Source organism: Lacerta agilis, chromosome 7 (genome assembly GCF_009819535.1).
Source record: "Lacerta agilis isolate rLacAgi1 chromosome 7, rLacAgi1.pri, whole genome shotgun sequence".
NCBI classification, from domain to species: Eukaryota; Metazoa; Chordata; class Lepidosauria; order Squamata; family Lacertidae; genus Lacerta; species Lacerta agilis.
Window position 1 is genome coordinate 23,526,865 of NC_046318.1, and position 17,331 is coordinate 23,544,195.

The window sequence follows — 17,331 nt, forward strand, 5'->3', positions numbered from 1 at the left end:
GCCCGGGACTGTTTAAGAGAAACAGCTACGTGCTTGTAGCCTGTGGCGAATGTCTTTCCTGACTGGTTCCTGTGGGAGGTCCCGCCCCGCCCCACACTTCCCCTGGGGAGAGGGAGCGCAGGAGGCAGGGAAAAGGGGGCGCGGCCCCCTTCGCCCAGCGTGCCACGGGGTTTCGCGAGCAGCTCGCACTGCGACAAAACGACCCTGCTTGGAAAGCGGACCGAACCACGCCACGGGCGCCGCTCGGATGGAAACTTAAGAGGGGAGGGCGGAAGCCCCAGACTCGGCCGAGAGCGAGCGAGGCGCCGCGTCGGCGTCATGCTATGGAGAGCAGGGGTCCCGCGGTGCTGGGCTTGGGGCAACTACTAGCTTCCTTCGGCGAGTGCCCGGCGGCCGAGGAGGTAGCCTCGGCTGCGCCATGGCGAGCCCCGGGCAGCGCGGAGACGGCAGGAGGAGGCAGCAGCGCCGTCGAGCGGGACTGCGCGGGGGAGAAGAAGAAGGACCTTCCCGAGGAGGCGCTGCTGGAGTTGCGCCGCCTCCGCGGGCGCCGCTCTCCCTGCCCGCCGGCCCGACGCTGGCGGCCGCGCGGCTCTTCCCGCGGAAGCCGCCTCCAGGGGGACAGTGACGGGGACGACGACGACGGAGGGGGGGCGTCGGGCGGCGTCGGGTGGCGGCAGCGGCGTCGGCTGCTGCACCAAGTGCAAGAAGCGGGTGCAGTTCGCCGACTCGCTCGGCTTGTGCCTGGCCCAGCGTGAAGCACTTCAGCGCCGCCGAGGAGCCGCAGGTGCCGCCCGCCGTCCTGTCCCGCCTGCAGAGCTTCCCCATGCGCCAGAAGGACTTCGAGGAGTTCAGCGCCGCCCTGGCGGGACTGGGCGCTTGCGCCGCGCCGGCCTTGCGCCCGCTGCTGTTGCCTCAGGCGCTCCAGTTGGTGCTGCCGCCGCCCGACGAACCCGGGCGGCTGGCAGTGCCAGCGCGTGTGCCTGGAGGAGGCGACGGGCACAGCTCTGGCCGGGGCTCCCACGGACGTGCGCGGCGTGGTGAGGGTGCTCAGCTGCCCGGGCCCCAAAGAAGTGACGGTGCGCTACACGTTCAACGAGTGGCTCTCCTTCTTGGACACCCCCGCGGCGCCGCTGCCTCCGCCGCCAGCGCCTGGGGACCCCCCGGAGCCCTGCAGCCCCGTCGAGCGCTACCAGTTCACCCTGTGCCTCCCCCCCGGTCTGGAAGAGGGCACGGCCGTGCATTTCGCCATCTGCTACCGCAGCCAGCAGGGCGAGTACTGGGATAACAACGGCGGGGCCAATTACACACTTAGCAGCCCGGAAAAATCCGCGCCGCCCTTTTATTGACACCGACGAGGCGCCCTTGGGGGTCCGTCTGCTTGCCTTCCTCGGTTGCCAGAGAACCTCGGAGCAAGAAGCCAGCTGTGCTTTGCCTCGCACCGCGTGCTTTACAGCCTTCCGAGCCCGGCGACGTCCAGGAACTGCCGCCACTCAGCCTTGCCTTTGTGCCTTCCACCCCAATCCTTTGGAAGCGGACCGGGGGTAGCCAACCGTGCCTTTGCACTTACATTAGCCTCGCTGCAGCCAGCCTACTTCAAGTTGGAGCAAGGACCAGCCTTGTAGGGAAAGAAGATGTGAAAAGAAAATGTGAAAACCAGGGCCTGACAATGGGAGAGAGAAGGACAAAGCAGGCAACCTGAATGTTACCTGCTTTCTGCTCCAGGCAAACACAGATATGACCTGGTGTCTATAACTGGTGGAGTGACTGATGCTGTGAAACATACTTTTTTGTGGGGGGAAGTATGCCCCTCTGGAGCGAGAGAGTGGAGTTTGCTGTTCTGGAAGCTTGCAAGAGGTGGGGGGACGGACTATTTCTGACCTGTGCCTTCCGTTAAACCTCTGAAAAGCCAAGAAGGATGCAGTTGAATTACAGAAGTCTCTCCGAGAACCGAGTAAACAGAGCTGTTCAAAATACACATGCACGGCTGAGTCCTTCCCTGTTGCAACTTGAATACCAAGCCTTTTCTTTACACAAATAAACTAGAGGCACTTGGTCTTCCACCAAAGGGATAATGTGCTCTTATTTTTGTAACGCAGATGGGAAGGACCTTTTGGCAGAAATCGTAACAGATATTGGCCAGGGGCTTGACGAAGAGGGATTTTTTTTATCTCTTTGTTTTTGAAAAAGGGAACTTTTGTGGCTGCTTGTTTGTTGTTTTGTTTGCACTGGTGATTTTAGTCTTGGTTCCAGTCACACCAGTCTACATAGCATGTTAAGAAATTCTCACTTAAAGCACATCACATGTGGGCTTTCAAGGTTCATGAAGGTGTGAAATGTCTGTCTACTAGAAAATCCACACTGGAATGTAATAGCCATTGAGGAAAGGTTTTAGAGTTTCTGTGACCAAATGAAAATGAAGCCAGAGCTCCAGAACTTGCTGTAGCTGTGTAGAAGAGGGAATTTGGCTGGTTTGTGTTTTTGCTGCTGAAATTCATCCTCTCTACAACTATTGGAAGTTCTTGAGCCCTGCCTTCCTTTGCATCCAATCCTGCTTATGTTTGCTCCCTGCTTCTGGCTGGATTGTAGCCGCTGCCAACATACAGAATTAAGCTTTTTGCAAACTGGACACACACTTAAGGGTTTTGCAAAAGTTGATGGATGCATGTGGTGGCAGCTGCATGTATCTAGCTGGTAGTGAGGAAGGCAAGCAGGATTAAATAATAATAATCCTTAGCTGGACTACTGCATAGCTTTTGTGTGGACCATCGTCCTTGGTGTGTGCAGATTGACTACTAGGTGCTTTAAAACGTAAACCCACTCAGTATTCCTGAAGCTTCTCTTGAGATGACATACCTGTGGCAATAGCTGCTGATAGAGCAAGCAACTTTCATGTGAGATCCTCTTCCTCTGGATGTCCCATCTCTGTAACTTGGTTGAGTCCTTTGAAGGACTTCTTACTTTGAAACTTAATGCACTTTTACAACCCTAAATGGTTAAAACAACAAACCCAAAAGCTAGCTGCAGTCTTGCTACAGCTCAGGCTGTGAAGTGTTTAGTAGGAGCAATCATTCTGGGAAATTAGCTGTTAAAACAGGAACAACTTGATGACCACTTAATTGGTGTCTTTGGGACTACTATTAACTAAAGTGGCCACTGAATAGCACCTTTAGAAGCCTGTCTAGCAGTCAAGTTGTATTAAGGTCTCCTCTCCAGTCATGATAAAATGGTCTAATGACTAAAAGTGACAATTAATTGATTAACCTTCCAAGGGCAAACTCATTTCTTAGCATGCTCTTTCTTACAGTATTCACTTTCTAAAACTTGGAATGGTAGGTTCTTTCCTGCCTGGGATTTGGGGGAATTGTATTGCTGGCACCATTTCCGATATTTGTACTTTTCTTCACCCTTTATAAGGGTGTTGACCTTAGCATTCTTTTCTCAAATAATGTGACTCAGTAGGTCAGTAGTATGGAACATCTGATGTGTTGTACCTTGAGGGCTCCTGTATGGGTATATGAATGCAGTAGACTGGCATACCCTCCAAGGTGAAGGGAGATGTGAGCAGGGTAAACTTTGCAGATCCATGTTTGGGTTTATATATGTCTCCCTTTTCCCAGTTGTAGCACTGTGCAACCACAACTTATATAATGAAGCATCACCTTAAAGGTTGCTTTAGGAATGTATCTCTAGGAGATTAAGGCGCACTTAGCATTGTAATGAACGTGGGGTTTGTGGTATGGACACATCAGTCTAAAAGTCTCGCCCAGGCATGGCTCCCAAGCGCCACACATGTAGCGTGTTTTCAGAAGCTTGTCCCTATTTTTAAGTTTTATTCCCGCAACACTGCTCTTCCCTGTTGTGTATGTAAAGGTAAAGGTGCCCCTGACCATTAGGTCCAGCCGTGAACGACTCTGGGGTTGCGGCGCTCATCTCGCTCTATAGGCCGACGAGGGAGCTGGTGTTTGTCCGCAGACAGCTTCCGGGTCGTGTGGCCAGCATGACTAAGCCACTTCTGGCGAACCAGAGCAGCGCACGGAAACGCTGTTTACCTTCCCACTGGAGCGGTACCTATTTATCTACTTGCACTTTGACATGCTTTTGGACTGCTAGGTTGGCAGGAGCTGGGACCAAGCAATGGGAGCTCACCCTGTCGCGGGGATTCAAACCGCCAACCTTCTGATCGGCAAGCCCTAGGCTCAGTGGCTTAGACCACAGCGCCACCCGTGTCCTGTGCATGTAGCAGTTGAGAATTCCTTAGCTTAATGGTACGTAATTGGTGGACCCCAAGAGGTCCACTTAACGCACCCAGGGGGCGGTCTGTGGCACCATTCACATAACAAAAGCTATCACAGAGGTATCAAAATTTCAAAAGTAAGGGGTCCATGGCTTGGCTTTGAAAAAACAGGTGGTCCGCAGCACTTAGCTGCTTGAGAACCATTGCCTTAGCTGCTTCTTGGTGCATCAGCTATGCAGAACATAACCCTTCTGGGCTTAATATAACTTTACAAAATAATAATTTGGATTCTTGTTTGGAAATTTTATGATGTGTTTAAAGTGTTAAATGGCTGCTCCTCCCCCTTCATTAAAAACTTTTTTTTAAAAAACACAGAGAAGCTGACTGTGACTCCTACTGTAACCTTGGACTCAGCAGTTGATAACTGTTTGGGACAAAAGTTAAAATGTAGTTGAAACCTTCTCGTTGCAGGGGCAGTGGGACAGAAGTATAGGGTGTCTCTGTGTACATGCCAAGGGCAGCACTGTCTTGATACCGCTTTCATTGCACTTTGAAAAATACTGTTTTCCTCCAGCTAGAGTAGCAGTTTTCTCAACATTTTGGATGAACTCATTCTGGTCAATTTTTGAAAAATATATATACACATTGCAGATGCAGAGAAACCCTGCGGGGTTTCTATTTTTCTTATAAAACTAGTTTCCAAAATGTATTAAATTAAACGTAGCATGAATAAGCAAGCATGAGTGCACAAATTCTCCTGGACACCACACATTCCTTTTCCTTGGATAAAAAATTGATACTATGCCAAAGAGCCCGCAGTGAGTCATAATGTGGTCAGCACAAACTTTGATGCTCCTACCACCTTAAGTGGTAAAGATGCTAGATGGTGGGGGATGGGGGTAATATATATTTTCCATGGGATAATTTTTTTGTATACCTGAGAGCCAGTGGAAGACATAGGTGAGTGTGTTGTTTAGGAAATGTGATACCTTAAATGAAAAAAAAACCCACAGGGCTTGAATAAGCACTTTTAGAAATGTAAAATTAGGTAGAGTTTGACTTGTTGCCAGCTCAGGTGACTTAGGGTGCCTCCCCCCCCAAAAAAAGGTTTATTTCCATAAAACTATAGGGGGGAAAGAAGCTAGTTCTTGCCTGAGATATTCAGAGGGAAAGAGCAGAGCTGTTAGCTGATATGTGAGGGCTACATACAGTCTTGAACAAGATCATTCGCAGCAAGCAAGGAGCAAATCTCTAGCATGCTGTCTATTCTGGCAAAAACTGGTAAGAACTGGTTTTGCACACTATAGAGTTCCTCCTGTATTTGCCGTGAATAATCTTGTTGGAACAGCATTCAGAGGAGACCGAGTGCCCGGAGATATCTGGAATTGTGCACAGTATTCTAAATATGGATTGCATTCTGCGTGTAAATGATCACCCTCTCCTTTCAGAGGAATGTCAAATATGCTTCTGTCTTTAGTGCCTTTAGAGGAATATGGGGAAGGGTGAGTTGGGTGGGTGAGTTTTTTTTTTTGTTTCTGTTAGACGTGTTGGAGGAACTCTCTCCTTTGCTTTAATAAGCAAGAATTGTAAACCTTGATGAATAAAAATGCCTTTCCCTGTGAGTTAATGAAGTTGTTTGTCTGCTACATACGACTACATCAATTTTTGTCCTCAGTGTAATCTTTTTTATGTGTGTATCTATCCCATAACTGCTGTACAAACATAACCAGATTGTAGAGGAGGAGAGGAGATTTTCAAGCACCACAACCCTTTATTCAATAAAGGCTTATTGGGTTGGCAGCCTTAGATGTTTCTTTCAAATGGGACTCAAATTAAGCAAAGGCTTTGTTTGCTTTCATTTGCTTTTACCCAAGATGGTTGGAAACCTGCTTTATTCTTATTTTCTTAAGTTAGGACTTCAGTGTTAACAGATGTTGAGACATAGAATGCATGAAATAGTTTGAAATAATGTGACCAATAAACTTCTGCCCCTTCTCTATGCCTGAGTTTGCCAAATTTCCCAAACATACTGTCTAGTTCCTAAAAGTACATCTCAGGCTTTTTGACTCTTCTGAAATTTGGAGATGCCATCTTTAAAGAAGTTAACTCTTAAATGTTTAGACTCATTTAATGTTTTCCTTTTTTTGGCAGGTACAGTTCCAGATGTCTGCATTTTAAGTGCTAGCAGAGCTTACTCTCAACTTTGCTAGTGTGTGCCAGGTCTGGAAACAATAAGAGATTCTGCAGCCATCTGGATTAAAATAAGAAAGAAAAGGAAAATGTGTATTAAGCCAAAACAAATATTGTACATTAAAACTTCAGTCTGGGTTCTAAAAGATACTGCAGCTGGTTGAAATCCATTTGAAATAAGTGGCACCATATATGTGTCTGTCCTGCAGATGTCCTGAATCTAAAAGTGCCTCCAGGGAAGTGCCTTCATTTATCAAAAACAAAAGAAAATGCAAAAGTATAGAGACATGCCAGGTGTTTACCCAGAAACTATTAATGCTGTATTGACATTTTCTGCCATGGAATCATGTCTAAGTAGAGGTTAAGTTGAAAATGGTGATAGCAGTAGGAATGAAGAGGCAAGTGAAAAGCATTATAAATTAGCTTTAGTGTTCGCCTTTAGTTGCAGGGTGGTTTCTATTTTAAACAACTAGATTGTTTATTTTACAATGCTTAAGGTTGAGTGCAATTTGCCCATCAATTGTAATCTGATCTTGGCCATGTGTATGAAAGTGACAGGCAAAACTGCCGAATTTAGTTAAGACTGTGTAAATCGACTTACAGCTTTTTATGTGTTTCTGGTGTGGCTTTCTATGCCACTCGCCATTATCTCAGTGTAATGTCAGCAGCAATATGGTAAGAAGAAACAAATAAAAATGGATGCTAAACATCTTAAGTTTGGGGTGGAACTTGGGATCTTCTGGCTTATATAGAATCTCCATCTGCCCAAGTAAGCATGTAGGAAAGATGTTCAATTGATTGAAAGAATTGATCGTACTCGTACAAGCAAACTATTGGTGGCTGTGTTCAGAGATCAGCCTTCCACGGCTGTCTTGCCATATGCACCAGGGGTGCAGGGCACCCGGGTGCCGGGCTCTCAGGTGTGCCAGGCCAAGAGTCCGGGGCCCAAGAGTTGAGTCTGGGAAAGAGCCGGCCCGTCAGAGCACAGTGGCAGGCTCTTCTGCTGTGGGCAGCTCTTCAGCGAGTTCAGGGGCCAGCAAGGTGCTGAGGCAACTGGCCAGCTCTGCCCTCCTGCACGCCTGGGACTGGGCAACCTGGGGGGCCACCGGGCAGATCTTTGCACCCTGGCACCACATATGCTTAAGACAGCCCTGCAGCCTTCAATGAAGGCTTCTAGGATACCATTAACTTGCAGAACATCACTTTCTTCAGGTAAATCCATTCTGTCTGACGAACGGTAGACACTCACAATAATACACACTCTTGTCACTCTTCCCTAAGCTTTTCTACGCATGCCTGCCTGGAAACTGCAATCACGCTTGTCTGGAGGAGGTTCCGCGATGCCTGCTTTGTAGAGGAGTCATGTAACTTGTAGTGGAACTGCTTTGGTGCAATGGCTAAGAAGACTTTGTTTATTGTAATTCCTTTAGAAGCATGGCTAATTCTGTGTCATGAGATCCGTCCGGCTGAATGCAGGTAGCCACGGTCTAGGAACTCAAGCCTCTGTAATTAGTATAGGTCTGTATGACGCGAGACTAAATATGCTGAATGCAGCTTGGTGGCCATGAATGCACGCCAAGTGCTGTACACACCCAGGTTTACTTAGCCCTGAGTATTGTGCCAAGCACGGTTGGTAGATCAGTAATTCTGTAGGCTTGCTTTGGAACATTCTCTTAAATATAGAACTTGTGGACATGGCCTATGAGGTTTACCTGCTTCCTTAAAGGCTCTCCATGCCTTTTTTTAATTGGACTCTGAAGCGCATGGGAGCAATCTGGTGTCTACAGATGTAGCAGAATGTTAATCATGTTTGCTAGTTAAAAGCCTGAATGTTTTTGAAAGTTTCAGAAAATTGTTGCGCTCTTTTGACCTTTGAAATAGCAAATAGCCTAATTTTGGTGCCTGACATTTGAGCAGAGATTCGGACTCGATAAGGAGGCTGATAGGACCAGCAATATGTTCAAAGCAACTCCTTCCCTTCTGCCATCCCCTTGCCACTACCTTTGTACAGTGCTTAGCAATTGATGAACAAACTGGAAAGTTTCTTGTTGCTGTAAACAGGGGGCTGGGTGGGGGGGGAAAATCTCTTCCTTATATGTCCATAAAGAAACCAAATTTCTGGTGTCAACTAGTATGAGGATCCAAGAGCTTGGGGAAGGAGCAGGAAGCATTGATTAAAAACAATGCACCTGAATGCTTTACTGAAGAGTACAGTCAAACTTGCTTCTAGTGGTTGTTTCATACTCTTGTGCAGCTTCTAGATCCCCAGTTGAATTGAGAGCACTACAGTGGTACCTCGGGTTAAGAACTTAATTCATTCTGGAGGTCTGTTCTTAACCTGAGGGTACCACTTTAGCTAATGGGGCCTCCTGCTGCCGCTGCGTGATTTCTGTTCTCATCCTGAAGCAAAGTTCTTAACCTGAGGTACTATTTCTGGGTTAGCAGAGTTTGTAACCTGAAGCAATGTGAAGCATCTGTAATGCGAGGTACCACTACTTACAATGCATGATACACATAGTATATTTTCACAAGGTCCAATGGTGTCCAATTCCCCCCCCCCCAAGTCTATGGTCACGGAATTCACAAGATGACCACCAAATGGTTATTCTCACCATGCTTATAACCTTCTCAGACGCACTGGCTTAACTATTGGAGGCATACTGTTAAGGCTAGATGTACCTTTAGGTTTGATTTTTAAAAATACTAGGTAATGTGTGGGCTGTATCCCATTGGCCAGGCCACTGCCTCATTCATCACTGTTTTCATGCTGCTGTCACTGTTTTCTTTTGGCACTGCACATGTTCAGTTTTGTATGAGAATGCCACACAGCTGCCATGGCAGGGATTGTGTGCATACGACCCACTGTCAATTCATCTGGCATCACCCTGAAGTCGAGGGAAGTGTTTTCTTTTACGTGTGTGGTTTGAAATCAAACAGAACAAAGGTGCAGGAATTTGCAAGTATCAGTGATCAGCTGACTAGTGGTGCCTACAAACTACACTTTTGGCAGGGAGTTGCATGTTTACCTGCTCCATTGTTGACGTGGTGCAGCTTGGGGGGGGGGAGCCTTGTGGGCCAAACTGCCCTTGCCCCTGCTGTGATATGGCATACCAAATGAATACCTGCATATTTGTAGCCTCTGGAAAACACAGCACTCCATTGCTCAGGTGTCTTTAGAAGGAAAGCAATCCTTTTAAGTTGTAAATTTCATAGCTCTTCAGATAACACGTTTAAGTAGATTAAGTCCCCATGGAATTTTGAAATGCTTCAGCGGTGTTCAACAAAACTATGGTTCTCCATACTTAGGGAAATTTGGTTTGTACTGGAAGCTAAAGTTCAAACTGCCTGCAGTGCATGGACTTAGTAAAAATTGATCTAGGACTGCAGTCTTGACTGCATTCTCTGAAATAAGGTCTCTTGAAATGGTTTGGAACAGGAGTGGGGAACACCTTTGGAATTCCAGATGTTGCTGAAGGACAACTGCCCTCAGCTCTGGCAAGCATGGCCAATGGCCAGAGATTTGGGGAGCTGTAGTTCAGCAACACAAGGAGGGTCTCAAGTTCCCACACCTAGTTTTGAGATTGTCACAAATTCTACACTGAATCCCCCAAGTTGCAATAAATACTCATTTACCAGTTTCTGAGCTAGGTGAAAAGACATTACCTTGAGTAGCAGAAGCAAGCAAACAAAATTCCTCAGTTTATGGAATTTTATTGGCAAGAAAACTTGATATAAGCAAATAGTGACACTCAGAAATGGCAACACATTGTTATCATGTTACTGGCATATTGAAAGCACACTATGAAAAATTCTGGACAGCTTATGTTAAGACTTAGTGAACGACGTGGAGAAACAAGACAGCTCAAATATACATACAGAATATATTATGTTCAAGTAAAAATCTGTGCGTGTTCCAGAATACTGAGGCTGATCCGCCACTGCTACAGGCAGAGAAGAGTTCATCCACTATCAGACATTCTGCGGGCATTCGATAATTAACTTCTCCGTTGAATAAAGTTGACCAATGGTGACCTAAAAATAAAACAAGCGCTGTAACTTTTCCCACAGATTTTCTTACAAGAAGGGAATGATGGAAGCACAAAGAATAAGCACAATATGATCATCTGTGTTGTGTTTAGTCTAAAACCGCCCTAGCAAAAGCACAAATCATACTTAATGTTTACTGATGTGGAAGCTGCTTCCCTGTTGTGTTTTGGCATCACAACTCGGTAAAATAGGTTAGGCAGAAAAAGAGAGACTTCCTTGTATACTTCATTGTTGAGGGGCTTTTCTAGTAACAACACTCTCGTCACTATCACACCAGCTCAGCAGCAGCAGAGCAATTAATGTTGTGTATGTTTTACACATTAATATGCAAACACAGCCCCCGTTCACATGTTCAAAAGAATACAGGGGAGTTTAAACCGAAGATGGGGTGTTGTGCCTTCTGGCTCATCTTCTCCACCCCCAACCATCCCACACTGAGCAGAAATGTAGAAAGGGGGTTTGGACGTGAATTTAGTGCTTGCTGCCTTGTGCTTACAACCCTGAAAATGAAAGGATTCTGCTAAACTTACAAGCTCCCTTCATACCTTCCTGCTCATTGCTCAGCTCACATGCTCAGCTCACACAGGTCAATGCTTCCCCACCAGTTCAAAGCCCTTGCACAAAACTTCGAATATATAAATATGGCTACACAACCCCCACCCCAAAAAACAACACATTCAGGCAATCTTTGGTGTTAAAACACACAAGGGGTGGGGTGGGCACGGTACTTAGCTTTCCCTCTTTGTCACATTTCTATTACTTGCTTTGAATTGGGGGATGAACTTGTTAGGGGAGCCATCTGTACTGCTGGAGGTTCCCTGTGCTTTAGAACCCTGGAGAACTTGGGTTCTAAGAATTGCAGGGAGCCTTCATCTACAGGAGTCTCTTCCCTTCTTCAGGAGTTTAATCCTCCAACCTGCTGAGGTCAATGAGGATGGGGAGGGACAAGGACACGGAGTTGGCTCGCTCATCCCCACAGCTCACCCCTCCCTTGATGTCTCAGCAATGAAGAAGAATGCCTGAAGAAGGCTACTAACACAAATCAACCAGAGCTAGTTTTCAAAGTCTAGTGGCTTTTATGAGGCATCTTTTCAACAGGGCTCCTTGGGAATCTTATTTTTGCAGAGTGACTGACCTGGCCCAAGATGCACAATAAAACGATTGGGCTTTGGACTGGGCTATTCATCATGAGGGAAGAGTTATGGCCCATTATTAAGGCAAGACTGGTTTTCTCTGCAAGGAAGCATTCTGCTCCTTTAGTACCCAGAAATGTCAACAGCAGCCTATGAATTACACCAGCAGGCAAAAAAAAATAATGTTTGTTGCTAACATGCCTATACAGAAGTCATTTAGCTTCATAACAAGAAATTGATTGTCAAATCCTAGATACTTGTATTTAAATTGAATGCAGCATCTGTCAAAGAAGACCATAATAGCTAGTAATTATTTCTGCAGTGAAATTATTACACTCCACTAATGCACTGTATTTTTTAAAATAAATGTGACAAAGATTTGGCTCTTTAGAAAAACAGTAATTATTCAGAATGAGAGATCAAGGCCTGCAGCTCAGTGCTGGTTCTTAAAGAAAGAGCACATCCACTTGAATTATATTGTGAGTTCTTCAGCATCTATTTGTGCTTCTGCTGCATCCTTATCAAAGTCTCTCTTTTTTGGTCTCATGGCGGCAAGTACCTCATACCATTTCAAATACAGTCGTACCTTGGTTCTGAAACACTTTGCGAGTCTAATGTTTTGGCTCCCGAATGCTGCAAACCCAGAAGTGACTGTTCTGGTTTGTGAATGTTCTTTGGAACATCTGACGCGGCTTCCGATTGGCTGCAGGAGCTTCCTGCAACCAATCGGAAGCCATGCCTTGGTTTCTGAACGTTTTGGAAGTCGAACGGACTTCCAGAACGGATACCGTTTGACTTCCAAGGTACGACTGTACTGTTTAGCTGCATTGTTTTAATTGTTCTCTTCACAAGGAGATCCCAAAGTTCTCCTGTGCTGCATTTTCCCACGGTTCCTTGCCACTTTATCAATGACTTTAGTGCAGTGGTATTACTTAAAATAACTGCTATAGTTGTTCTTCTGACTGCAGTCATCTGTATTGCCTAGAGGAGCAGTGGAGAAGGACGAGGGTATTGAGACCTGAGGCCAGGGTTCAAATCCCCGCCCCCAAGCCATAAAGCTCATTGGGTGAACTTGGGCCAGCCAGTGTCTCTCAACCCCACCTATCTCACAGAGTAGTTGTGGGGGGTTAACTGGGGAGGAAGGGAGCAATGTAGATCACCTTGAGCTCCTTGGAGAAAAAAAGTGGGATATAAATGCAAAAATAAGCAAACTTGCACAAATCTCAAGCTCCCTTCTAAAAAAAAGGGGGGGGGGTCAGAGTTCTGAGTGCATATTTATCATGAAGTGGCTGGATGCCAAGAAGTGGTGGGAGGCACCAGCTGAACGCCCAATGGAAAAAGGGTTTGGTGGTGGGATGACAATGAGTGGTCAGAGGGAGAAGACTGGGAGGGGGAGATGTCAGAAGGCAAAGGGGTAGCAGGGTTTAGTGAGCAGGAAGAGTCAGTGGCAGAGAGCAGTCCAGAACCAGAGGCAGAAGAGGAGGGTGGAGAGAAGGTGGGCCAAGAGACAGAGATGAGTCAGGCTGGTGAAGAAGCCAAGGGGTCTCCTCCTGCTGTGACCAGCTCCTCCCAACACAAAGGAATGAAGAGGGTGGAGCAAAGAGAGGCAAGACGAAAGAGCCTCAGGTTCCTGTGGACGGACCCGGGGAAGGAGGAGTTTTAGAGAGTGGTGGGGACCTTCAGTCCTCGCAACTGCCTCATTGGGGCAAGACCTGCTGGGATGAGTTGCAATGCTCACAAGAGTTAACTTCACTGACATCATGTGATTTATTACTGACCTGCTCCTGGCAAAATTCCTCTAAGTAGACTATGCCACTTTAGACTGTAGATAGTGTGGTATGAGACAATGCTATCTTCCATGTACTTGACTTGTGAGGTTTCTTTTTTTAAAAAGAATACAGGCACACTACAGGTGATTATTCTAGCCACATCCTCTCTTAGGACTGAGGGGTAGGGGTAGGATATGAAAGCCTGGTGGGCCAGAGGCTCTCCACCCCTGTTTCAAAGAACAAATAAAGCAAAATCTGCAGGGAACTTTCCCCATTGAGCAGCAGCAAAACACACAACTGCAGCCTGTTGTGCAGTGCATTACATTGCCACATCCTGCTGCATGTGGGAAGAGCCTCACACACAGAAGCGGAGCAAAAAGTAAGGGTCTCATAAACTGAGCTGACTGCTCACGATAACACGGGCAAACACCTGAATCTGATTCTCATCTAATATTTGCAGAGCATAATCTGCATGTACATCTGTACTGGCAAGCCTCTAGAGCAGTGTTTCCCAACCTTGGGCCTCCAGCTGTTTTTGGACTACAACTCCCATCATCCCTAGCTAGCAAGACCAGTGGTCAGGGATGATGGGAATTGTAGTCTGAAAACAGCTGGAGGCTCAAGGTTGGGAAACACTGCTCTAGAGGACCCAGAAAAAGTGGGGGCATTTCAAGGAGCCACTACCTGTGCTTGTTAACCGTTTTTTTTTTTTTGTTTATGCTGGGGGTTTTGTGCGGCTAGCCAAAAACAGGAATGCTGGATTGCCCAACGTACGCAAGGGAACACTACATTCTCTCCCAAGTGCACTGCCAGAATGGAGAGCCAAGAGATCAGATGTTCAGGTAACTGTTGAATTTGTAAGAATAATAAACCCAATAAAACCCAGCTCAGCTGATCAGCTGTGTATTCAGCCGGGGAAGGGTATGACCAAATGTAATCATTCTTTTTGCTGACAGCTGTGGAGAGAGGATTTTCATCCAATGTCAGCCCAGCACCTTTTACCATTTACTTTACTACTAAGCTTTCCAATATACTGTAAAGCGCTCTCAATACTTTTAATGGCATAAGTGATCATGCACATAGGCCTTAGTACCAACTACAATTTATAGACTGGCTTGTGCATGCAGGGTTGGACAACGTGCAGCTAATCAGTTGACCTCATCAAGGTGGATTGACTGAAATAAAAATGATTTAATATCACCAAGAAACAAGGTGGTTTCCAGTTTTCTAGCTCGTGCCTTTCCTGAACAAGCATTTGTATGAATTGGTTGCTATAACAGTGAATGCATACAATCTGCAACTGTCTTTATACTATCCCCCAAAATAATCCAAAATCTCTGGTCATGAAGCCTGCATGCCTTTTGAACAGTACACAGAACTTGGTCCCTGAGGGTCATCAAGTGCAACCACCTGCAATTCAGGAATCTCAACACATGGTGCCTCCCATTCATTTATTCAGCCCCATTCTGTTATGAAGAATGGAGTTTGTAATTTGTTGACTTAAGATCTATGCAAGTTGCATACAAACACGGTTTCCCCCAACGGGATGATGACTGCGGAACTGTACATCCACACACAATTCTTTTAGTAAATAAAAATGGTGAATGATAGTAACCGAGCAAGTTTTGCACAAAAGATGGCTTTACACAGTTAACAGAATCAGATGGTAAAAGAGTTTTATACAGATGGAATGTAGAATTAGGAGCTGTAGGTGGTGGATGAATGATAGCCAATATCCAAGCGGGACAGGGTGTGTGTGTGGAGTCCTCCCTGCAAACAGAAAGCTAGCATGTCATGGAGATGAGATCAGCTTTCTCCATTATCTGCTAGTTTTTGTCTCCTTGCATACAAACCGTGCCTGTATTTTAAGATCTTCGGAGGGCACCTTTCCCACAGTTCCAGCAATGTTTGAAATGTGACTGGTAGGGTCATTTGAGTGGCTTTGCTCGAGCTCTGGTACTCCCTTCCTAGGAGGGCTTATTTAGCCCCACTCTCTGATGGTCTTCTGGCAACAGATGGAGACCTTTTTATTCAGACAATTACATGGAACGGAGCTACCTTCTTCTGCTGTTTTTGTTTTTAACCTGTTTGCCCTATATATTGATTCGGATTTGTGTTGCATTCAATGCAGTTAGCTGCCTTGAGCATGGAGATGTGGAAAGGCAGGATATAAATTTAAACAATAAATATACAAGCATAGGGGAGCATTCAAACAGGCATTTGCTCATTGCAATCTAAAAGAACACGGTCCAGGAAAAGCTTTTACCACTGGATTCTGATGAGAGTTAAAATCAGCCCTAAGTGGCCTGCTTCCTTTTAAAGAGAAGAGTGATGGATTGCAGTTCCAGTTTTGGCAGATCTCTTGTCTTTGTGTTCACAGCACTTTACTAATGGGGGGGGGGGGCGGGAATCCCCGCAGGTCTTTTGGACCCTAATTCTTGTAGGTGTTGTTGGCAAGGAGAATGGCAAATGCTAATTTCTGTTTCCCTAGCAAGAGGAATTTTTTTGGTATTTTTACAAGGGTTCCAACTTTACTTTTCCTGGCAGGACGTCTCTTCCGTCTCAGCGTTTCCATAGAAACAAATGGAAAAACCAAAAATGGGGGGAAGTCTTCAAGATCATAACCGCTGGAGAGCTGACTGCTGCCTCTCTAGGATCAGAGTGCTTAATGTATTTAGATGCCTAAGTCCACCCCTCCTATATTTTTCGGTGTCAATTTTATGAACTTCCTTCCTCTGTGCCGATTGAAATGAAAACACGATGAAAAGTTGTTCCAACATTTAACATTGGCAGAAGCTGGGACTTGGCAGATCCAAGCACAGCAACTGCTGAATTTCTGGTTTACTGATTTTGGCCTAATTAGAGCAAGCCAAACTTGATGCCTTTATCCTCCCTAAACTCCCTCTTCAGAATTCCTCTATCATCCTAATACCCCTCTCCAGAATCCTACAAATTTTGTTATTTGCAAAATGAGGCTGTCGCTTCCAACTAATAACCCAAAACATTTATGCAGGCTTATAAAAACATGATTTGTGAGCATAATGGGACACATAGCTAATTTAATTCCAAGAAAAGGGAGGTCCAAAATAATTCTGAAGCATAATCTGGATCATCTGATTGAACGAGCAGTTGTAAAAACAACAACCCCAGTTTCAGATTTGTTTTTATAAAATGTCTGTCCACGGGCATATAATGATACAGAAATGAGTTTGTCGCAGGTTTGTGCTTTGATTGCTACAGAGAACCAGGCAGTGTATGGTGGACCCTGAGCTTTGTCCAGATTGATGGCATTTTAAATAGTACAGAACTTCTCTTTGGCAACCATTCAAAGTCAGTCAATGGCTTTGTTTCTGTGCTGCTCTTTTATTGGTTTTCACTCCTGTCAGGGAACTGTCCCCGGCGCAGCGCAAGGTGGTGGAAGGGCTCTTGGGATGCTATAGAGAGCCCCGGCCCTACCTGACCAACAGCACCTCCTCTGGCAGCAGAGGAAGCAGCGAGGCTTCCCGCAGGGAGGGGCATGCATTTCAGGGTATGGAGGGAAGAGGCTCTGAGGATGCTGGAGAGACCCTGCACTCCCCTAGCTCAAGGGGTGATGAAGGAGACATGCAGCTTCCGGCGTCCCAAAGGCGCCGAGGGGTGAAACGAAAGGATAGGAGGCAGGGTTTCCGTATACCGAAACTCTTTTGTTGGTGTCAGAACCGGAAGGGGCCATTCCCGGATTCTGACGACGCTTGATACAGACATGAACTTATTAGCTCTGCACTGTACATAGTTTGCACAATAAAACTATTAAAGGAAACTTGGGAGTTTTGCCTGCTTACTCATGAGCAACTAACCAAGGACCTTACAACTCCCTTTGTCGTATTTCCTTGCAAGTTAATTGATGGCTTCTCTAGGGCCAATTTTGAATATTTGGGGTGTTCCTCCTCTCTGGCTTCTCAATTACAATGTTAACAGC

General features: G+C 46.0%; 2 protein-coding genes across 2 annotated transcripts in view; one reads left to right on the top strand and one right to left on the bottom strand.

The window, feature by feature from the left end:
- Window positions 1–3,578, top strand: PPP1R3G (protein phosphatase 1 regulatory subunit 3G). Its single transcript, XM_033154505.1, is given in 6 exon segments — window positions 1–546; window positions 549–603; window positions 605–668; window positions 670–747; window positions 749–961; window positions 963–3,578. Coding segments are annotated over 6 exon segments (1,017 nt in total). The 5' UTR covers window positions 1–323; the 3' UTR covers window positions 1,347–3,578.
- Window positions 3,579–10,119: 6,541 nt separating this feature from the next.
- The window catches only part of LYRM4 (LYR motif containing 4), a 57,551-nt gene continuing 50,339 nt past the window's right edge, over window positions 10,120–17,331 (bottom strand). The window contains exon 3 of the mRNA XM_033154508.1: window positions 10,120–10,456. Coding sequence (XP_033010399.1) covers window positions 10,394–10,456 — 63 coding nt within the window. The 3' untranslated portion in view covers window positions 10,120–10,393. The remainder of the gene's footprint in view (window positions 10,457–17,331) is intronic.